Raw genomic sequence first — 19,712 nt, 5'->3', positions numbered from 1 at the left:
TCTTGATTGATGGAGCTATATAAAATATATTCTTTAGCTAATTTGAACTTCATTTTAAAAGGATGTATAGTTATATTTTAGTACTTTTTTTAAATAGTGAAACATTTATGAGGGCAATGTTCATCTTCTTTTTTAAAAGATTTGGTTGTATAATTCAATATATTTATTTTAATATGTAGTCCTTATTTTATTTTTTTCTTGATTGGAATTCATAAAATATATTCTTTAGTCATTTTGAACTTCTTTTAAAAAAGATGTATACTTGTCTCATGGTATTTTTTTAAAGTAACTAACCATTTTATGAGGGTAATGTTCATTTGATTTGTTGAAGCTATAAACTTCAAGAGGACCAACAAAAACAAAGAAACCTTCCACAAGAGAGTGTTGTAACAATCAACTTACTTGAATATTGAGATATGAGATATGTTACAATGTACAAGAGCCTTGCTTATAAAAACAAGGTGAGATGTAAGACTATGAGATTTTGGCATGTGGCATAGTCCTATGCAATGGAGCAACTTAAGTGTTGACTTTAATGTAACTAAAAGTAGTTGTCATGTGATAAGATATGATCACGTGACAACTAACTAACCTTCTAGAATGCCACCTGGGACTTAAGTGAACTTTAATTCATGTGAATAAGTCCCCTTCTAAGAACTTGTGAAAATTACTAGCCACGAGACTTTATTAGGTACAAAACCTTATTCACATCAACACCCACCTTAAGTGAAACTTACGGAGAAATACAAATTATGCAAATGATGTAAGATGCAAGATGGGTCCTGGATACTAGTCCATGTTAGATACCAATGTATAAATCATTTCTCATAAACATAGAAAAGGAGAAAAACACTTCAAAACCCTACCCAAAACAAAGAATGTAAAAGGAGATCATGTTCAAGTGATAGAGTGAGTGATCTATGGAGGTCTCCTCAATACCCCCCAAGAACTACATTCATTACGAAGATGAAATAAAAAGGTCTCTCCAAAGGAGAAAAGAATGGAGACTGCATAGGCCCCCATAAGGAAATGTCCTCAAAGCCACTAAAGAAAGGTTAAAGCCAAAAGAGAATCTAATGACAAAAAAACCACATGTCTCCCCTTAGGAAGAAATAAATCCAATGTTGTATGCAAAAAGAAGATCCATCTCCATGAGAAGAAAAAGGGAAAAGGTCTCACAAGTGAAATATTTGTAAAAGGATCAAGTGCCTTTGAAGATGTCTCATCAAAATGAGGAGAAACCTCCATCAAGGAAGAAACAAATGAATGAGGAGACTCAAGAAAATCCTCCAAAGAAGAACTACAAAGAGGACAGTTACCCCCTCAAGCATGCACTCCAAACTTGCAAAATAAGAATGACAAATTGAGTATGAAACACCTTAAATGAATCCATCCTGCAGCCACAAATCCAAAAAAATTGATATATATTGCTTTGTTGAAGTCCTGAAAGCCATGTTAACTATCAACTCTTATGAAGTAGGTAATGGGAGAACCATGGAAAGATTCACAAACCCTTTAGAAATAGAATCCTCTGAAACATAAACACTACCCATGCACTAGGAGGATATCTAGGAACATAAGAGTCAATGTTAGGATAGAAGTAGAAAAAAATATACAACTTAGATAGATGATCATCCTAACCAACAACAATAAGCACTCTTGTATCCTAAAAACTAAATTCTGACTTGGATGTGAACTCAATTATATTGCCACTTTGTGCTATTTGATAAATTGAAAGAAGATTATGGGCAATATCATAAATGCAAACAACATTGAATACTAGCCATGTACCCAAGTCAACGTCTCCCATACCAACAACATTAACATGATGATTGTTTGTAGTCAATATCCTATTATAGTGAGATGATCTAATAGACTATGGAATAACCTAATCATTTGAGTGAGCAATATGTTCTAAAGCAATCAAATCAATGATTCGGCCAATATCTTGATTAGTTAAAATGAGTGGTGATTAATGCATGAACTTTCTGTATCAAATCCCCATTAGCGAAACCTATTGACCCAATGTGTGTAGGAGAGGAACATGGTTGGAAAAAGGGTATTTTGAAGTAGAAGATGAAGAAAGGATTAAAATATTATGATCCTTGAGAATTTATTTCAACTCATGAATTTTCTTCTTAGAACAAACTTGTTCACTATGCCCAATCCCTTTACAAAAGGTACACTTAGGTTTCTCCTTCTTAGATTAGCCTTCGTTAGAAGAGGTGGTGGAAGTCTCACTAGATTTTGTCTTAGGCTTATTTTTTTCTTCCCTTTTCCTTTAGGTGATAGAGCTAACAATACATGAGACTTAGGAGTGGCATCAAGATGATTAAGCTTAGATTGTTCCCTAGTCAATTGCTCACAAAATTGTCAAATGAATCACCTAATCCATCCATAGTAGAGTAGAAGGAAGTAGAGATTTATGAAAAAATACCTTCAACTTAAACAAAATCAGATAATGCATTCTACAACTAGCTAATTGAGATCTAAATGAGTTGAATTCAACCAAATAATCAACAATTGTAGGAAACATATCAATAGAAATATGCCAATTCTACTTCTAATTGCACATCCCTTACCTCACTAATGGAACCAAGACATCCTTTTATTCTCCCAAACCTATCTGGGTGTAGTGCACTCCTCAATATGGAAGAATAAGCTATTGAAAACATGCATTGCAATCAAGCCTATAACCTCATCACATTTGTTCCTATGTGCAAATATTTCATATTCCTTGGTAAAGGTAGGTTGTTCTTCATTCAATGCAAACCATAAACCCTTAGACCAAATCAACCTTTGCATCCTAAACTTTCATGTATGATAAATCTGAGGAGTAAGAACCTTAAATCTTGATGCAACAATTAGGACCACAAGCACAAACATAGAAAAATAGACAAATATCTAATAGAAATTGATCCCACACTTCCCAAATCTGAAACACAACTAAAAATGAAGTCCCCCCACAAACAAAACCTCTCTAGGAGATAGTATATCCAACTAATCAAATTAGATGCCAAAATAGAAAAATCTCAATAAATAATAACTAGGCCTAAATTTGGGAAAATTGCATAGACAAAATGATGAAGCTCTTGCTCACCTTTCAAATATTGGTGGAATCACCAAAATTAGACAATTTGGCAATGAGCTCGGCAATCAAAAGGGAAGATTCACTTGAATCTACAATAAATGCTACCAAACAACAAAATTATGAGAAATAGCCTACACCACTGCGAAGTTGGTAGAACCAACTTTCCAATGATACCTCGTTTGAATTTTTTTGCCTCATGTAGTAAAAGCTATCTCATTTTGAAAAAAGGCGAGATTTGGGCACAAGAGGGCAAAAAAGGGGCTCCTTGGGGGCTAATTCCTGATCATCCAGGTGACCTTCATTGGCGCAGGTTTGAATTTTGTTTTAGTTCTAGGTGCTTATGTGGGTAGCGTTATTGCCAAACCCACTTACACATCTCCTCCAAGAACCACATTCAAAATATATAATGTCTCAACCTAAATAAATTTATCCACTTGCAAATACGTGGGCTACCACAAACAAATAAAGTAACCTACAATAAAAATATTAGCATTGGCCTATAAAGTGGGCACTTGGTTTTAGTGAGCTTAGGTGCCACTTACAAGACATCAAAATTGTCAACGCCTAAAATTGAACACCAACCAAGGTAGGGGAGAGGGACCAATAGGTGATTGGGTACTAATACATGCTATGGTACTTAGACAAAATGAGCCCAATAGTGGTGCCCTAGAAATGTCATGTCAATTCTTATCCCCAAAAAAAGTGCTTCTAAAATTCAAAAAATAACCAATCATGTGATTCCACATCAGTGCACAAGGAAACATGACATAATGTAGACCTATTGGTCTTATCACAATTTGGGACCATTTTGGACACCTTCACAAAAATGCATGCTAATGTGGCATCGTATTTGACCATGTGGACTTGAAACTAAAAGTAGGGGACTTGACAACTAAGTTGTTTAAAATTGAGAAAATTTTAAAATCTTCACATTAGATTTTGAGAAGTGTGAAGTTAGGGTGCACGTGTATAGAGCCCTCTCCCCTAATAAGAACATAAACCTTGACTTGCAAAAAAAAACTTCAATTCCTACGCCTACAAGCTGAAACTTGACCCCACAATACTTAAACTACCAAACAAAAAGCTTTGAAAATTGATAAAGTCAACCCTACATATAAAGTGGGCCCCAACCTAGATTTAAAAAGGTGCCCACCAATTATGGGATGTGTAGGTCAATGTGATGGTTTGACAAAGTGGGGCTAGAAAGTTCGATGCCGACCAAGAAATAAATGTGCCTGCATAACAATATTAAATCCTACCAGTGTAGAATGTGTAGTGCCAAACAAGTTAGTGAACCCTACCAAATCAGTACTTGCATGGACTAGTACTATAAATAATATTTGATAAGGTGGGGATGCAAATCCAAACCTTAGATCCAAAGTTTGTTTTTCCTTTTAAAAAATATGCTAACAATAAAATATATTTCACTTGACTACATAAATAATGCACACAATACATACATTTTGTCATATAAAATAAATAAGGTGCAAAAAAAAAAAATCAACAAAAAAAAATTGACATACCTTTGCGCTCAAAGGGTTGTACGACTTGCTCAGGCAAAAAAAAACTGCCCTAGAAATAGACAAATTTATAGACAAATTTTGGAAAATTGAGCATTAGATGATGGTTTTCTAACAAATGCATCGAATGTCGGCCTATGAAACATCAAAAGTTAGCTCAAAAGTATCAATTTAACTTGCAACATCTTAAAAACCAAATATCTTGTAAAAATATTGATAAAATTAAGGATGTGGGTCCCACCAAATGTGGCAAAATGTAATGAATGAAAATGTGAATCTAAATAAAATGGAACAATGCAATGCAAGATCCAAATTCACACTCACACCCACTCAATAAATCCTAAGATTTATGCATAAATCAAATGATAAACAATAATACCATAATAAAGACCTTAGATTGCTTCATTGTTTACTAGATAAAAATATTGAATGCTTGATGTAGTTTGCTCTCAAATTTTTAACATAACCTTAATATCAACATGATCACATGAAGGCTTGATGCTTAATAATAGATGCTTGATAATACTGATGAAAATGCTAGAATAGTGCTCCTTTGATGATAACACTAGTGATTTGATAATAAGAGTGCTAGGATATGAAAGTATTGATAATAATGCTAGCTAGGAAGAAATGAATGAATAAAGGTTTTATTTAGATGTGTCACATAACATTTGATCAGTAGTAGATATTAATTAGAAAGATCAATAGATGAGAAATTTTGAGAAAATGTAGCAAATATAATTAGCACAAGGATTGATGAGATAAGAATAAAGAGAGTGTAATACATATAAGAAATAAATAAAATATTTATTTTATTTGCTTGAGGTGGGAAATTAAATAAATTATTTGAAATTAATTTAATTTTTAAAGAAGTGCTAGCTGATTAAATAATTTTTGAAAATTATTTATAGTGGACTAAAAGATGAATTAGTTAAATAATTTTTATTTTTAATTAATATTGGAGGGAAAAAAGGATAATGGATTAATTAAAAATAAAAAATGACTTAATTAATAGAGGAAATATTAGTTTAACTAAATAATTAAAAATTATTCAATTAATATTGATAGAAGAATTGATGAGATCATAATGAAATGACAAGATGAAAATGTATTAGTCATTTTTAGATGACTATAATCACCATTTAGGCCCCTGTCATGTTTTATAAATGTTGCCTTCAATCTTTCTTAATATCATTAATTTGATTCACCAAAGGGTTTGACCTAGGAGGACCTAGGAGAACCTTTTCATCTATTGAATTGGCAAGATCCTCAATGGTACCTTTAGACAGCACCTTAACAAATTCAATATCTACAAAGTGAAGGCAAATAGATTCTTTGAGATACTTTCTATTAGATTAGATTAGTACACACGAATAGATAATTTTTCACATTTTAGTTTAGATTCTTAGTAGTTGAGATTAACCTTTAGGGACAGATGATTGATTTGCATAATTTTTTGAGACAATTCAATTTCTAGAGCATATCAATTAGAAGCAATTATTTTGATAGCAACAAATTATCTAGAATAACATCAACATCATTTATACATTATTGATCTTAGAGCTCAATACACCTAGTCATTTAGTAATTTTTATGCTTATTTCAAGTATTTGTCCTAGCACTTATATTTAGATTGATTGTATACTGATTGATGTATTTATTTATTTTTACTAAATAATTTATGTAAATCATTTATTTTCTTTACATTTTTGTAAACATGAACACCCCCTAAATATTTATCTTAAAGATTTCCTAGATTTTAAAGATTTGCTTTTCTTTTTTTCCATACATCATATTTAGTCTTAATAAGAGATAAAAATAAAATGATATGATAATATAATAATAATAATATAGTCTTGATAGACTATTTATTATAAAAAATAATAATTTGGCCTTAATTTTTTTTGCTTTTGTAAAGAGTTAAACAGAAATATAAAAATATAATAACAAGAATATATTAAAACATATTAATATAATCATATTTTAATAATAATTTAATATTAATTATCACATCATAATATAATAACGATTTAATATTAATTACAATTTAATAATATAATATTTTTTTAAATAGAATAAGAAACGAATATAATAACTTTAGACATAATTTACTTATATTCCTCTAAAATTAGATATATTTTTAAATCTCATTAAATTTCAAATCATCTTTCTTTGTAGTTTGTGATTTATTTTTTTAACCCTGTTTCCCATGTGATCCCATGATGATTATCGTATTAAAAAAAACAAAAAACACACAAACACGACCAACCTCAAGCCCTAAGAAATATTAACATCAATCCTTTTCCACCTCCACAAAAGTCTAATCTTATGGATCTTGGCCCCACTCCCACAAAATATGCAAAGAAAATATTTTTATTTGCTCTTGCAAAAGGTCAAACGCGAATACTTCCAAAAGGTATCAGGTGAAAATATAATGCTTTAGAATTTTGTGATAAAATAATGAATTTGTAATTATAAAAATGATGTATACAACTTGGCATCTCTACATTAAAAACAAATTTTATAGCTTTTCTTAAATAATGTATTTTTTAATAGTGGAAACATAATGTTTAGATCTTAGTAAATGATATGTTTATTTGTTTGAATTTCTATTATTTCTCTTTTTATAATTTTGATGAACAAAATAAATGTTACTTATTTCAAATTAAATTTTTATTAATATTGATTATTTAAATAAATCTAAAGTTGCAACTCAAATTCATATTATTCACGTATCTCTTATGTAACTTCAATTTTATTGGAAAGGAGGAGAGCCCTCTCCACAAATCCCTATATGAAGGGATAACACCTTAGTGTAAGGAGACCATATCAAAGCTCGTTATATTTTACCTTTATTATTTTCATTCTTTAGAAACTCAACAAAATGAGTTGAAAATCAGATGATCCTTACACTAAAGGCTTGACCATCTTACCCAAAATATCGCTAACTCATAAGTTGAAAAAGTTATGACATATTCAATCAATCCCAAACTCATACCAGCCCTTGAATAAATTGTCCATACAAACTATTAAATTAATAATTGACTGAGTTATCTATCATTAGATAGAAAGAGGTGTTCTTTCTAAAATCTAACTTACTACACGATAAAACATTTTAAATATAATTATATTCTAAACTAAAGAATGCAAGAAGACTTTGAGGTCAATGATAGAAAATAAAATGAATGAAAGCTAGAACATTCTAGTCCTATTGCAATATTTGATGTTGTTATGCTCTCTATTCTAGTTTGTGTTAGTTGAATGTCATTGCATATCTTCTTTGGTGCGGTCATGTTACTACAATTGCATTCCCACCATTTGACTACATACATGTCCAATATGACCATAGTATAGTACACTATAAACTTGCAACTTACAACGACAATATTTTTTTTGTATAAGACAAAGTAGCATTGTGGACACCTTTAGAGATTTTTGCTAAGGTGTGCAAGCATCTAGTTTCCTTTCTTATCTTGATTCAATCTCATAAATAGATTTGAAAATTTGGAAGTTGAACCTTGGAAGAGGGTAGTATATCTAGGTGATCAATCGTAGTATCAATATGCATGTGTATATGAAGTGCTTCTCAATCTTTGTTGTATATTAAATGTTTCTTCTACCTTTCTCTCTTGCGTGTTCATTCTCTTTAATCTATTATTTATTAAGAATGATAGAATCATATATGGTTGTTTGGACACATATAATATTGGTATGTGGAGTGAAGTAAAAAAGCATAAATCAAAATGGCAAAAGTAAAAACTTGAACACTACAAATGAGAAAATGCATGGTAGCATCCAAGATAGAGGAATGATAGGTGATAAAATTTACTAGAATGCTTAGGTTTGACCAAGATAAATTTTAAAATAAAGTGTGAATTTTGGAAGAGTTGGTGTACCAAATAGTCATAAACTAGGCATGGTTATGCTTATTAAACAAGGTGCTAAGAGGGACTAGAAGCAAGTGCTAAACAAGTGGTAAAAAGTGCTAAGTATGCACTTCTCATCTCCATGCAAGCATATGATTCTTATAAAGGTCAAAATTATATATATATATATAAACTAAATCCCACAAACTCATCAAGAAACTTACATTACTTGTAGAACAAATGAGCTTAAAAACTTTCTAAAAGTAGTGCAAGACAATTTGCTTTTACTTCTTGCATTGTGTTCAAGCTTCTTATGAAAAGGATGAAGCAAAAAATAAAGTAACTATGAAACTAAAGAGGTGAGGCAACAAAATTGTATGTGTACAAAATAACTAGAAATTAAAATACTTACCAAGAAGATAGGTGGAATTTAAAATGAAGTTAGGTATCATGTAAATTTAAGCTAGATTTAATTATGTGAAATGTTTAAAATATGATACACAATTTACATAAAAGATAGGTGGAATGAAATCACACCCTCAAAAATCAATACTAGAACATAAAAATCAAGAAAACAGTCACACTACTGTGCAGCAAAAATTACAACTGTGAAACTAAAGAGGTGAGGCAACAAAACTGTATGTGTACAAAATAACTACTAATTAAAATACTTACCAAGAAGATAGGTGGAATTTAAAATGAAGTTAGGTATCATGTAAATTTAAGCTAGATTTTACTATGCGAAATGTTTAAAATATGATACACAATTTACATAAAAGATAGGTGGAATGAAATCACACCCTCAAAAGTCAATACAAGAACTTAAAAATCAAGAAAACGATCACACCACTATGCAGCAAAAACTACAACTGTGCTTGCTTTTTCACCACTTCTTTATGATCTATGCTTGCTTTCTTAACAAAAACAATGAGAGTTTAAATTGATTCCATCAGTATAAAATAACCATATTACTATATACATTTTCTAAATGAATGAGATCTTGTCCACAATTTCAGCTCCCCTAGATTTGGCAAAGTATAGGCCCATGTGATGAGTTACATCCTGCATAAATGAGACAAGGTATTAAAAAACACTAAATGGCAAGTTATTAGTAGCAAATTACAATTTTAATTAGAATGAAACCAGCATATTATCTCATTTCCCCATTTTCCTCATCAAGTAGGTCTGTGGACTTCCTCAGACTGAATAATTAAGAGACTTTTTAAAAGCTTTTTACTCAATTTCCTTTAAGTTCAAGAGATGCAGAGAATATTTTTACAAGGACCAATGCTCTTTATCATGTTTATCTTAAATACCATAAAAGCAATTACTAACAATTATCTAAATCTGAGATGCATCTTCATTAGGGATAGAGCACTCCAGCTAGTCTCTCAAAAATTTGCAATTTAAGATTTTTATATTACTTTTTAAATAAACAGAGAACTGGAATTGACAAAACATTACCATTCTAGCAAGCAGACTTATCAAATACACGTTTATGAATCCTGACTAAAGCAATCAGCATAGAGTCTACGCTGTTTTTCACTACTAATTTGACTTTCAGTAAATCCATAAATGTATAGCTGTCAATTGCACCTTTTGATGCCTCAGTTAGGGCCACAAGAATTATGGAAAATACAGAGAAGAAATAAATGAACACGTATAACCAATTTGATCACGAACATTATTAGAACTCTTCTCCTCACTATATTCACATTCCAAAAACAATGAATGTGATCTTTAGAAAGTAGCTCGCATACCTGTGGATGAGGAAATGCACCAGATATATTTTTGGCAACATGGAGAGGAAGATCATAAGTTGCACATCCTTGGGAGTATACTACAACTTCTTCCAAAGGGGGGATAAGACCCCGGTTTCTTGCTGAAAGAACAGTTACTACTAAGTCTAGCACGCATATGTCAGTACATATGCCTGCTACCAATACCTGCAATGTCAAATAGCACTTGCATTACTACAATGACAACAGAAATTTTATATAATGGAAAGGCTTAAAATCTGTAGCAAACGAGAAACAATCAAAGAAAGGAAGAAGAGGTCAAATTCCTGAATTTCTTTTGATATTTACATTTCATAAAAAAATTTGGACTATCCTCCATTATCATTAGGTCATCAGTCAAAGCATACCAATCTCGCCCTTGCAGTGTTTTGGATGACATTATCTAATTAACCTATGCTTAGTCAAATTTCAGCCTAGCATCTCCTAGAGATTACAGTGAAAGAAACTGATAGCAAAAATACCCAAGATCTCCTGATCATGAACTAGACTTGTTGGCTTATTTCATATTTTATATTAGGCAGAACTAAAGATAGAAAATGTAATGAACTTCCTTAATCACAGAGTAGAAGTTCAATGCAAAAATTATACAAGGTCATTTCAAAACTTACCTGTTGAATATCATTGGCTCTCACCCAATCAACAAATGTATTGGAGCCATCCTTTTGTATGCTACCAATAAATCCATTGATGCAATCCTTACGTTTAATGACTACATTTGGATCATCCTCCAACCATTCAAGGGCTGTCAAGTGTTACAAATAAAAATGTAAATTAAATTGCTGAAATTATACCAAAATATCCCATGATGCTAAACACAAGATCCACTGGGTCTCCAAGGATTAGCTGAATAAATAAGATAGATGGTTCTTATCTAAACAACATAAAAAGATCCATAACTGAAAAAATCCAAGATGCTGAAACAATACATCAAATGTTGTCATAAGACTTTATTTTCACAGAACTTATCCAAAGATGTATTTAGATCATGCAACAAATCAAAGCAGCCAACGGAAACCAAAGATTCCTAACAAAAGAAAATGTTCAAGAGTAGCAGAAATCAAATCAAATAGTAATAAAGGCTTATGTTTCCAAAGAAAAAATAAATACACAAAATAACTAAATAAAGCAATACCTGGAACAAGGTTTTCTTCACCAGATCCTACTATGCAATGAGGAGGGTAAGGAGGCTCTGGCTTATCTGGATAATGTGTGTCAAGAAATGCCAGCATTGGCCATTTTCGAGCACTAAACTCCCTGGCCAACCTTGTGCTCTCTTCCACCATAACATTTATCTGTTGATTGGGGACTTGAGGAGCCTGCCAGAGGAGGATCATATTACTTTTTCTTCCCAGATATTCTTAATTTGGTATCAGAAATGAGACAATATATAATGCAATGCTTTAGCATCATAGTTTTTCTCTAATCCAAATGGATTATATCAATGCATAACTAAAATCAATTTATATGGAACAAGAACAGTTGTTTGCAAATTGGTAATTTGAAAATGCTGCTAAATTCATCAATTTCAATAGCTCAGGAAAGAGCTTAATTTTTAAGTCCTTCCATGTCAACTCTTGTGAAGGGATAAAACTAATCAGTTGACAAATCTTTCAGAAAAGCATGAGCCAAAGACGTGGGAACTTTAGTGCATGACAGATTATATCAGGCCGTGAAAAATTCCAGTAAATAAACTTAGGAGACTCGCCATTTATTAATAAGACATTAACACTAAAAATCAAGCGGAAAAACTGCTCTCTGCCCCTCACTTTAACATCTAAATTTTTACTTTGAAACACCCAAAAGAGAAAAAAAAGGATTTGCAGCATGGAGGACTCTTTATTTTCTTTTGTGATTTTGATTGGGTTTTGACGAATTCGAATTGTCCTTTTTCCCCTGAATTCTTGCCCCTTTTTGGAGAGACCAGGTCTGAGCCCAAAATGGGCCTGCCAAATCGAAGCCCAGTTGTGATCTCAATATTAGGCCACCAGTAATGTTCATGAATGAATATACCCGTTAAACCCAACAGAAACTAAAAAACAAAGACGGATCCAGGGTATTATTTATGGGGTTTTTTTCCCAAACGATTGAATTTCGAATAAATCTTTCAAAAAACAGCAACCAACAGATAACTCTTTTCTTAAAAAAGCATTCTCCAGGTTCTTATTTGTAGATAGGACGCATGTAAAATACTAAATTTCCAGATAATATGAATTCAATGATAAAAAAATCCTCTGTTTCTTTCTCATCTTACATTTCTTTTGTTTTGAGCCCGGAAATTTGACCAACCATTTTACATTAGTAAAAGAATTTCCACCCCTACAAATTTCTCCTCAGCGAAGCCCATTCCAGCGATCTGGCCACCAAATCGCTACTGCTATCCTAGAACCATGTTCAAACCTAGAAACCTAAAACAATCAAAATCTGAACAGTGGAAGAAAGAAAATACCAGATTGCCACATCCAGTAGTACAGAAGCCATTGACAAGGTCCACCAACACCAGACCAGTCTTCTTATTCTCCGAGGAGAGAAGCAAATGGCCCTTATTGAGGGGCAGATTATCCTGCAGTTGTTCCAAAAGATCGATACCCATTAAATTTACCTTCTTCTGTTATTTGCAGAGCCCACTCAGGGAACAGGAAGCACACAAAAGGCAGATTCAGTGCCCTCACAGATTCTCAGCCAGTTTCTGGCTTTCTTCAATTGTACTCTTATTTGGAATGTTTTTTTGTATCATTTGACTGCTAGATTGTCGCTATACAGCGGAATTATTCCACATGTTAACCACGGAAAGATCCAAGCTTCTAACTAGCTTATGGATGTGTATAGTGTGGATAGCGCCTAAATCTGGCGGTTATTACTGCTCCGGTTTCTTGTTCATACTGCGGGAGAGGATAACGGCAGTGCACTTTAATTTTGGAGGCGTCTAGAGGCCAGATTAGGTTCAAATTTGCCGTCCGATCTTTACTTGTCAAGCAATTTTTAGTATAGGTTTTGTTAGACGTCGTCTTTCAAATATTATAAATAAAATTAAATATTGATTATTTGTTTTTTATTATATGATAATTTTTTATAAAAAGGATTATATTTTATAATAAAAAGGTTTAAATATAATCATATATTTATATAACCATTAAATTTAGGTCTTGAGAAGAAATCTCAATGTCTTAAATGGACATAATGGAATCTCACTATTTTGTACTACGTATAATCTTTTAATAAAAAGTACTTAATAAAGCATCATATTTATGTTTGATCACATGTATTGTCAATTAATTAAAAAACATCACTTGTTTGTTAGGCGTCACAAGAACATAATGCATTAGATTTGATACTACAAATTGTTATGCTCTTTAGGGACATGTTCCCTACCCAAAATGACCTCATCCCCTCTAAGGGGTGTTTTAAGGATGTGAGGACAAGTAGGGAACATCCCCCTTTTCTTTCCAAAATTTCAAAAACGTTTCTAGGATGTCAAAAAAATTGTAAGGTATGCTTGGGTATATTAAGGGATGATTAGCTATCCTTGGGAGAAGATTTGAGTGGTTTTGAAGGTCTTCAATTAGGCTTGGTGGTTGTTATTCTACCCCTTGACCTCACCCTATATGGTGATGACTTGGTGGCTAGCAATCCCATAATGTACCCAAACACACTTTAGTTACTTTTAAAAAAATACTAACCTTTCAATGATCGTTTGATTTATGGCATGTCCATCTTAAAATTTACAAAATAATATGAAAACAATCTGCATCATGAAGGTTCGTAAGCTTTTCAAGGTTTTCAAAATGGATTTATTCATGGGGGCTCCACCCCTACTCTACCCCTCAACCTTACTTTGTATCACAATAGGGAATACGTTAAGAGTAGTAACCCCAAACTCTTGTGAGGAGCACTACCCCTCAACATTGTTGGGGGTTGTTGTGGCCAAACCCCCACCAAACAATAAGTTTAGCCAAGTAATAGATAAATTATTAATCATTATCACAAAATTTACAAAATACATATCACCCATTGCACATCTCTACATCTTCACAATCAAATATTATCGTGTTTTATACATTAGAGAACTTGTTTTGTATATACAAAATGTCATAGATAAAGTTTGCATGCTACAATGATATACTATGAATATGAGTTAAGTTGTAGTCAAGAAGAAATGTCACTTTCATAATGCAAAAATGCATCAATCATGCCCTACACAAACAACTCATAGAACAATCGCATCTATCAATATCCTAGTCGAGGTTAAAGTGGAACATAATCAATTATTATTTCACTTAATTGTTCATATTTGTTAATGAGATTCACAACAAAATATGTAGTCTTGAAGTCTTCATGAAAACTTCAATAATAAATCCCTCACTTGAATATGCACACCAGTCAATCATATATAGATATGTGCATGGAAATGAGAGACTGCAAAAAGTTAAAAAATAGCCAACTTTTTTTCTAAAATCAATTAAAAAATTGACCTTGGATGAGAAATTGAAATAGCCTCACTCCAAAATTGAAATTATGACAAAGAGAAGACTTTTAATGCTTGGAATTGAATTTCTAAACTACTATTTTTTAAATCTAGTAGAGATTAAGAGGTTCAAATAGCGAGAGTACACAAAGTGCTCCTATTTTTGTGAAAAATATATAACATATAGTGTCCAATGTGCTCTGCCTAAAATGTTAAATTTTAAAAATATTTCACAAATTACTTTAGTTAAAAATGAGCTAACATCATGAAGTTTATCATTTATTTAGATTTGCTTATTTTTTAATGAATGTATTATGTTTTACTAATTTTCAAAGTGGACACATTAGAAAATGAAAATTTGAGCATGCTAGCCTAAATTTTTTTGAGAGCTAATTGAAAGTCATTTTTTAATGTTTTTAGAATAGAATCTAGAATGTCAAATTATCATTTGATTCAAATTTGGATGAACATTAAAAATGACACAAAAATACTATTCATAGATTTTTAATAAAAAAAGACACTAGCAATATAAATTGAATATCAAAACCATAATATATTTGATAAGTAGAGAAACTTACATGGATAGAAATGTAAGAAAACTTGACATTATTATGATATTTTAAAAACCGACATTGAAAAATGTGCAAACTTAATGGAGAGCATGCTTGGCATTTAGTTGCTTTTCTATTTTTTGTGAAAAACGTGTCTTTAGACATTGACATGCAAGTCTAACCCTTTAGGTTGCATGCCTAAAGTGAATCCAAACCTAAGGGTTGGTAGTTTCCAAAGTTGAAATTTGAGTGCATAATAACATGCTCAAGTGGTTTGTGAGCCTAAAAAGAAAAAAAGATCTCACAAATGTGAGCATGTTATAACACACACTCATGTTTTGTGAGATTTTTCTTATTTTTATGGCTCACAATTCATGACCACATTATAATGTGCTTGTTAAGTATTATAGCATAAGTGTGTTATAATGTGCTCACATGATATGATAGTTGGATCATAAAGTGGCCAAGCCAAAAGTGGTTTTGGCCACTTTTTGGTCCCTTGTCTTTGTGCACATGCCTCTAAAGAGCATCATAGTTCATATTTAATTACTCATGCTCGCGAAGGTTATATAATCTCTATAATGAATGCCTAATCAATGTTATCATTTGAATATTTAAAGAAAAGTTATATCTAAAACAAAACTTTTTTTAATAGTCATCCCCTAGCATCAACTAAAAATTGGCCTTCAAATAAACTCATCCCATAAACATGTCCCCTCATTTTCTCCTAAAGTCTAAAATTATCTCTCTTTTCCTATACTCCATAGTTAAAATAGTATTGTATCACTTAAGACACATCAATCAAGTTTTGAGTGGAGATGACAATGAAAAGCTTTATTCTTCTAATTGAAAATTTAATTCAAGCCCAAGGTTTATTGCTATTGCACTTGATGGTTGGCTTATGGGAATAATTAGGTCCTCTATTTTTGTGTGCTAATTAGGCCCTCTTCTTAGTGATTATGTTGGGTCACTCAGGCCATCACTTCCTTGACCCTCCATAGAAAGAACTTTTGTTGTGTGCCAATTTTCTCTACTAGATGGTCGAGTGTTTCATGATATCTTTCCTCCCTTGCAAGATTTTATTTTTGGTTATTTTTCAGCTATCTTTGTGACACACAAACTCTTATAAGAGTTAGAATGTTCTCTACCACACATCCATCATGTGTGGTAAAATTAATTGTCTCACTAGAATTCATGTGCTTGACAAGTGTATTTGGATTTAGGGGCCACATTCGTATTCTCTTAAATCTTGATTTTATGTTTGCATTAGTTAATGTTTTTCTACACATTTTTCTACCCAAGTTGTGTTAATTCTTCCCTCTTAGTTTGTAATGTTAAGTACTTATATCTCTACTCTACTTTTTTTCTCTTTAAATATAACTTGAATGCAAAAACACACTTACATAAAATGGTTGTCATTTGCATGATGTATGGGATATTAATGTCAAAAAGTTTATGCCCAAAGATCTTGCTTTTTGAATTGTTGTTGAAGCAACAAGCTCGAATTTTCATTAAAAAAAAACCAATATTTTTATTTGTCAATGAAACAATACTAAAACTAATATGAAAAAGTGATGTAACCAATTTATAAATATTTATATTTTCACCCAAACATGATCTAATGAAACCATGCATACACTTATTCACAAATTAAAAATAATTTCTAAATTGCTTCTTTCCCTTAAATGAATAAAAACTTCAAAATATTTAATCAACAACAACATAAGATATCTTAATACAAATCATCATCATAATTTTAAATTTTTGAATACTAATCATCATCATAATTTTAAATTTTACAAGTATCATAAGGATTGACATCATAAACTCTTGATAATTTGATATAAAATTCAAATCCTTAAATTTAGTATTTTATCTTTGTGAAGAACTTCAAATATCCTCAAGTAAGATCATGTTGCTATGAGATTTCTGCCTTTGATTATTTCAAACTCGTGTTTGACTTCGATTATCTCCTCCTCCAAATTTTTATCTACATATAAACTTTGAAGCTAAGGAACGGAAAAAAAAACTTTGATTCTGGCAAACTGTCCTCTGCTCCTCACTTTTAACATCTAAATTTCTGCTTTAAAATACCCACAAGAGAAAATATCAGATTTGTTTTCCTAAGTTCTTGCCTATCTTTTTGGAGAGACCCTGAGCCCAAAATGGGCCTGCAAAGTTGAAGCCCGGATGTGATCTCAAAATTATACCATCAGTAATGTTCATAAATGAATCTACTCACTAACCCAACAAAAACTTTAAAGAACAAGACACAGATCCAGGGTATTATTTATGGTTTTCTTTTCCAACCGATCATATTTCAAACAAATTGTCGAAAAAAAATAGCAACCAACAGATAACTTTTTCTTTAAAAGCGCATTCTCCAGGTTCTTTAATTTCTTTTGTTTTGAGCCAGGATATCTGATACTTGTAAATCAATCTCCACCCCTTAAATTTCCCCTCAGCGAAGCCAATTCTAGCGATCCGATCACATTTAACTATCCCGAGGGCACACTACTGCTATCCTAAAACCTAGAAGCCCTAAATATCAAAATTTGAAGAGTAGAAGAAGGAAAATACCAGATTGCCAGAGCCAGTAGTGCAGAAGCCATTGACAAGGTCCACCAAAACCAGACCAGTCTTCTTCTTCTCCGATGAAAGAAGCAAATGGCCCTTATTCACCGGCAGATTACCCTGCAGCTGTTCCAAAAGCTCGATATCCATTAAATTGCCTGTCCTTTTGCCGTTTGCAGAACCTTCTCAGGGAACAGGAAGCACACAAAAGGCAGATTCAGTACCCTGTCACAGATTCTCAGCCTGTTTCTGGCTTTCTTCAATTGTATTGTTTTTTTTGAGAATGATTGTTTTGTATCATTTGACTGTTAACTTGTCCGTATATTTCGTAAATATACATGGAATCTTCGAGGAAAGTGGGATTATTCCATAATTCAATATGGAAACTTCGAAGCTAGTGGGATTATTCACTTAACCTATCACGTTGTTCAATTTTTGTTTTTATATTATATGTATTCTCGAAATTTGTCATTATATTTTATGACAAAAATAAAAAATTAAATATAGGAATAAGACATTAAATTTAGGTTTGGTGAGCAACCACAACATCTTTTACCCCATGTTTTCATGTGGTTGCTTAAGTGCAATTTCTGCTTAAAATTAAGCGGCGAGAGTGTTCCCATGCAATTTTTTAATTAAGAGGAAAGGATAATTTGGAATCTTTTCCTATTTAAGTGGAGCATGGGCTGCTTAAAACTTAAAAATAAGCTTTGAAAAAAAGCGGGGGCTGGAAATAAGCAGAAAAAGGGGGGGTTGGAAATAAGCAGCAACTGCTTATTGAGAAGATTGACATGTGGCTGTCCAAAACAATTTCCCTCTTTTTATTTGTTTCCAATTTTTTCTCCACAATTTATGTGACCAATTAGAATTAAATGTTCTTTTAATAATGCAATTTAAGATGACTGCTTATTTTATAAGCAGCAAAATTTTACATTCATGGGGCCACCAGCTCCACAAATTAATGCTTAAAAAATTGAGCAGTGGCTGATAGCCAAAATAAGCTAAGCAGTCGCATGGGGACCTGCTCTTAGTGTTTGATGTGTAGTGCTACAGCTATCCTAGAACCATGTTCAAACCTAGAAGCCCAACAAAATCAAAATTTGAACGGATGAAGAAAGCAAATACCAGATTGCCACATCCAGTAGTGCAGAAGCCATTGAGAAGATCCACCAATACCAGTCCAATCTTCTTCTCCGAGGAAAGAAACAAAGGGCCCTTCTTGAGAGGCAGATTATCCTGCAATTGTTCCAAAAGATCGATACCGCATTAAATTGCCTTTCTTCTGTTATTTGCAGAGCCCACCCAAGGAACAGGAAGCACACAAAAGGCATATTCTCGGCCAATTTCTAGCTTTCTTCAATTGTACTCTTTTTAGGAATGATTTTTTTTTGGTATCATTTGACTGCTAGATTGTCGGCACACAATGGAATTATTCCACAAATAAACCAAGGAAAATTCCAAGCTTCCAACTAGCTTATGGATGTGTACACAGTGTGTATACCGCCTAAATCTGGCGGTTATTACTATTCGGGTTTCTTGTTCATACTGCGTGAGAGAATATAACAATAGTGCACTTCAATTTTGGAGGCGTCTAGATGCCAGTTTAGGTTTAAATTTGCCGTCTGGTCTCACTTGTCAAGCAATTTTTAGTATAGGAAATATAAACTAGCAATTGCATCTTGGTGTGCAATGGGTATGCCGAAGAGGTCAATAAGAGAAAATTTTAGTCTATTTTGGTGTGCAAATAATGTAGTATGTGTGAGTAAGGTCTTAATAGATATGTGATAGTTTCAAATTAACTATACATCCACTTAGAAGGATCTAAACATGATTGAAACAAAACCTCTGA

General features: G+C 32.2%; 1 protein-coding gene across 3 annotated transcripts; it reads right to left on the bottom strand.

Annotated features, from left to right (window-relative positions):
- Positions 1 to 9,193: 9,193 nt before the first annotated feature.
- Positions 9,194 to 18,162, bottom strand: LOC131052390 (nicotinamidase 1). Of its 3 annotated transcripts, none has more exons than XM_057987037.2 (5): positions 17,870 to 18,162; positions 11,409 to 11,592; positions 10,885 to 11,018; positions 10,238 to 10,423; positions 9,194 to 9,539 (listed from the first exon to the last, which is right to left on the bottom strand). In XM_057987037.2, exons 1-5 carry the CDS (start codon positions 18,011 to 18,013, stop codon positions 9,462 to 9,464), a joined length of 726 nt encoding a protein of 241 aa, XP_057843020.1. In that variant the 5' UTR covers positions 18,014 to 18,162; the 3' UTR covers positions 9,194 to 9,461. The 3 variants fall into 3 exon arrangements, with proteins under 3 accessions (XP_057843020.1, XP_057843021.1, XP_057843019.1); XM_057987038.2 differs by lacking the exon at positions 17,870 to 18,162 and adding an exon at positions 12,723 to 13,183 and having other exon boundaries at positions 10,258 to 10,423; XM_057987036.2 differs by lacking the exon at positions 17,870 to 18,162 and adding an exon at positions 12,723 to 13,174.
- Positions 18,163 to 19,712: the final 1,550 nt, after the last annotated feature.

Source organism: Cryptomeria japonica, chromosome 9 (assembly GCF_030272615.1).
Source record: "Cryptomeria japonica chromosome 9, Sugi_1.0, whole genome shotgun sequence".
NCBI lineage: Eukaryota > Viridiplantae > Streptophyta > Pinopsida > Cupressales > Cupressaceae > Cryptomeria > Cryptomeria japonica.
Note: the sequence above shows the minus strand (reverse complement) of the source record. Positions and strands in the feature narration are given on the sequence as shown.

What these genes read in the sequence shown, in the direction of transcription:
- LOC131052390 (XM_057987037.2), bottom strand. Translation starts at nt 18,013, where the DNA reads ATGGATATCGAGCTTTTGGAACAGCTGCAGGGTAATCTGCCGGTGAAT. An exon ending in GAGCCAATGATATTCAACAG is followed by an intron (nt 10,424 to 10,884) that starts GTAAGTTTTGAA and finishes TTGACATTGCAG; the next exon opens with GTATTGGTAGCAGGCATATG. An exon ending in GTGCATTTCCTCATCCACAG is followed by an intron (nt 9,540 to 10,237) that starts GTATGCGAGCTA and finishes TCATTTATGCAG; the next exon opens with GATGTAACTCATCACATGGG.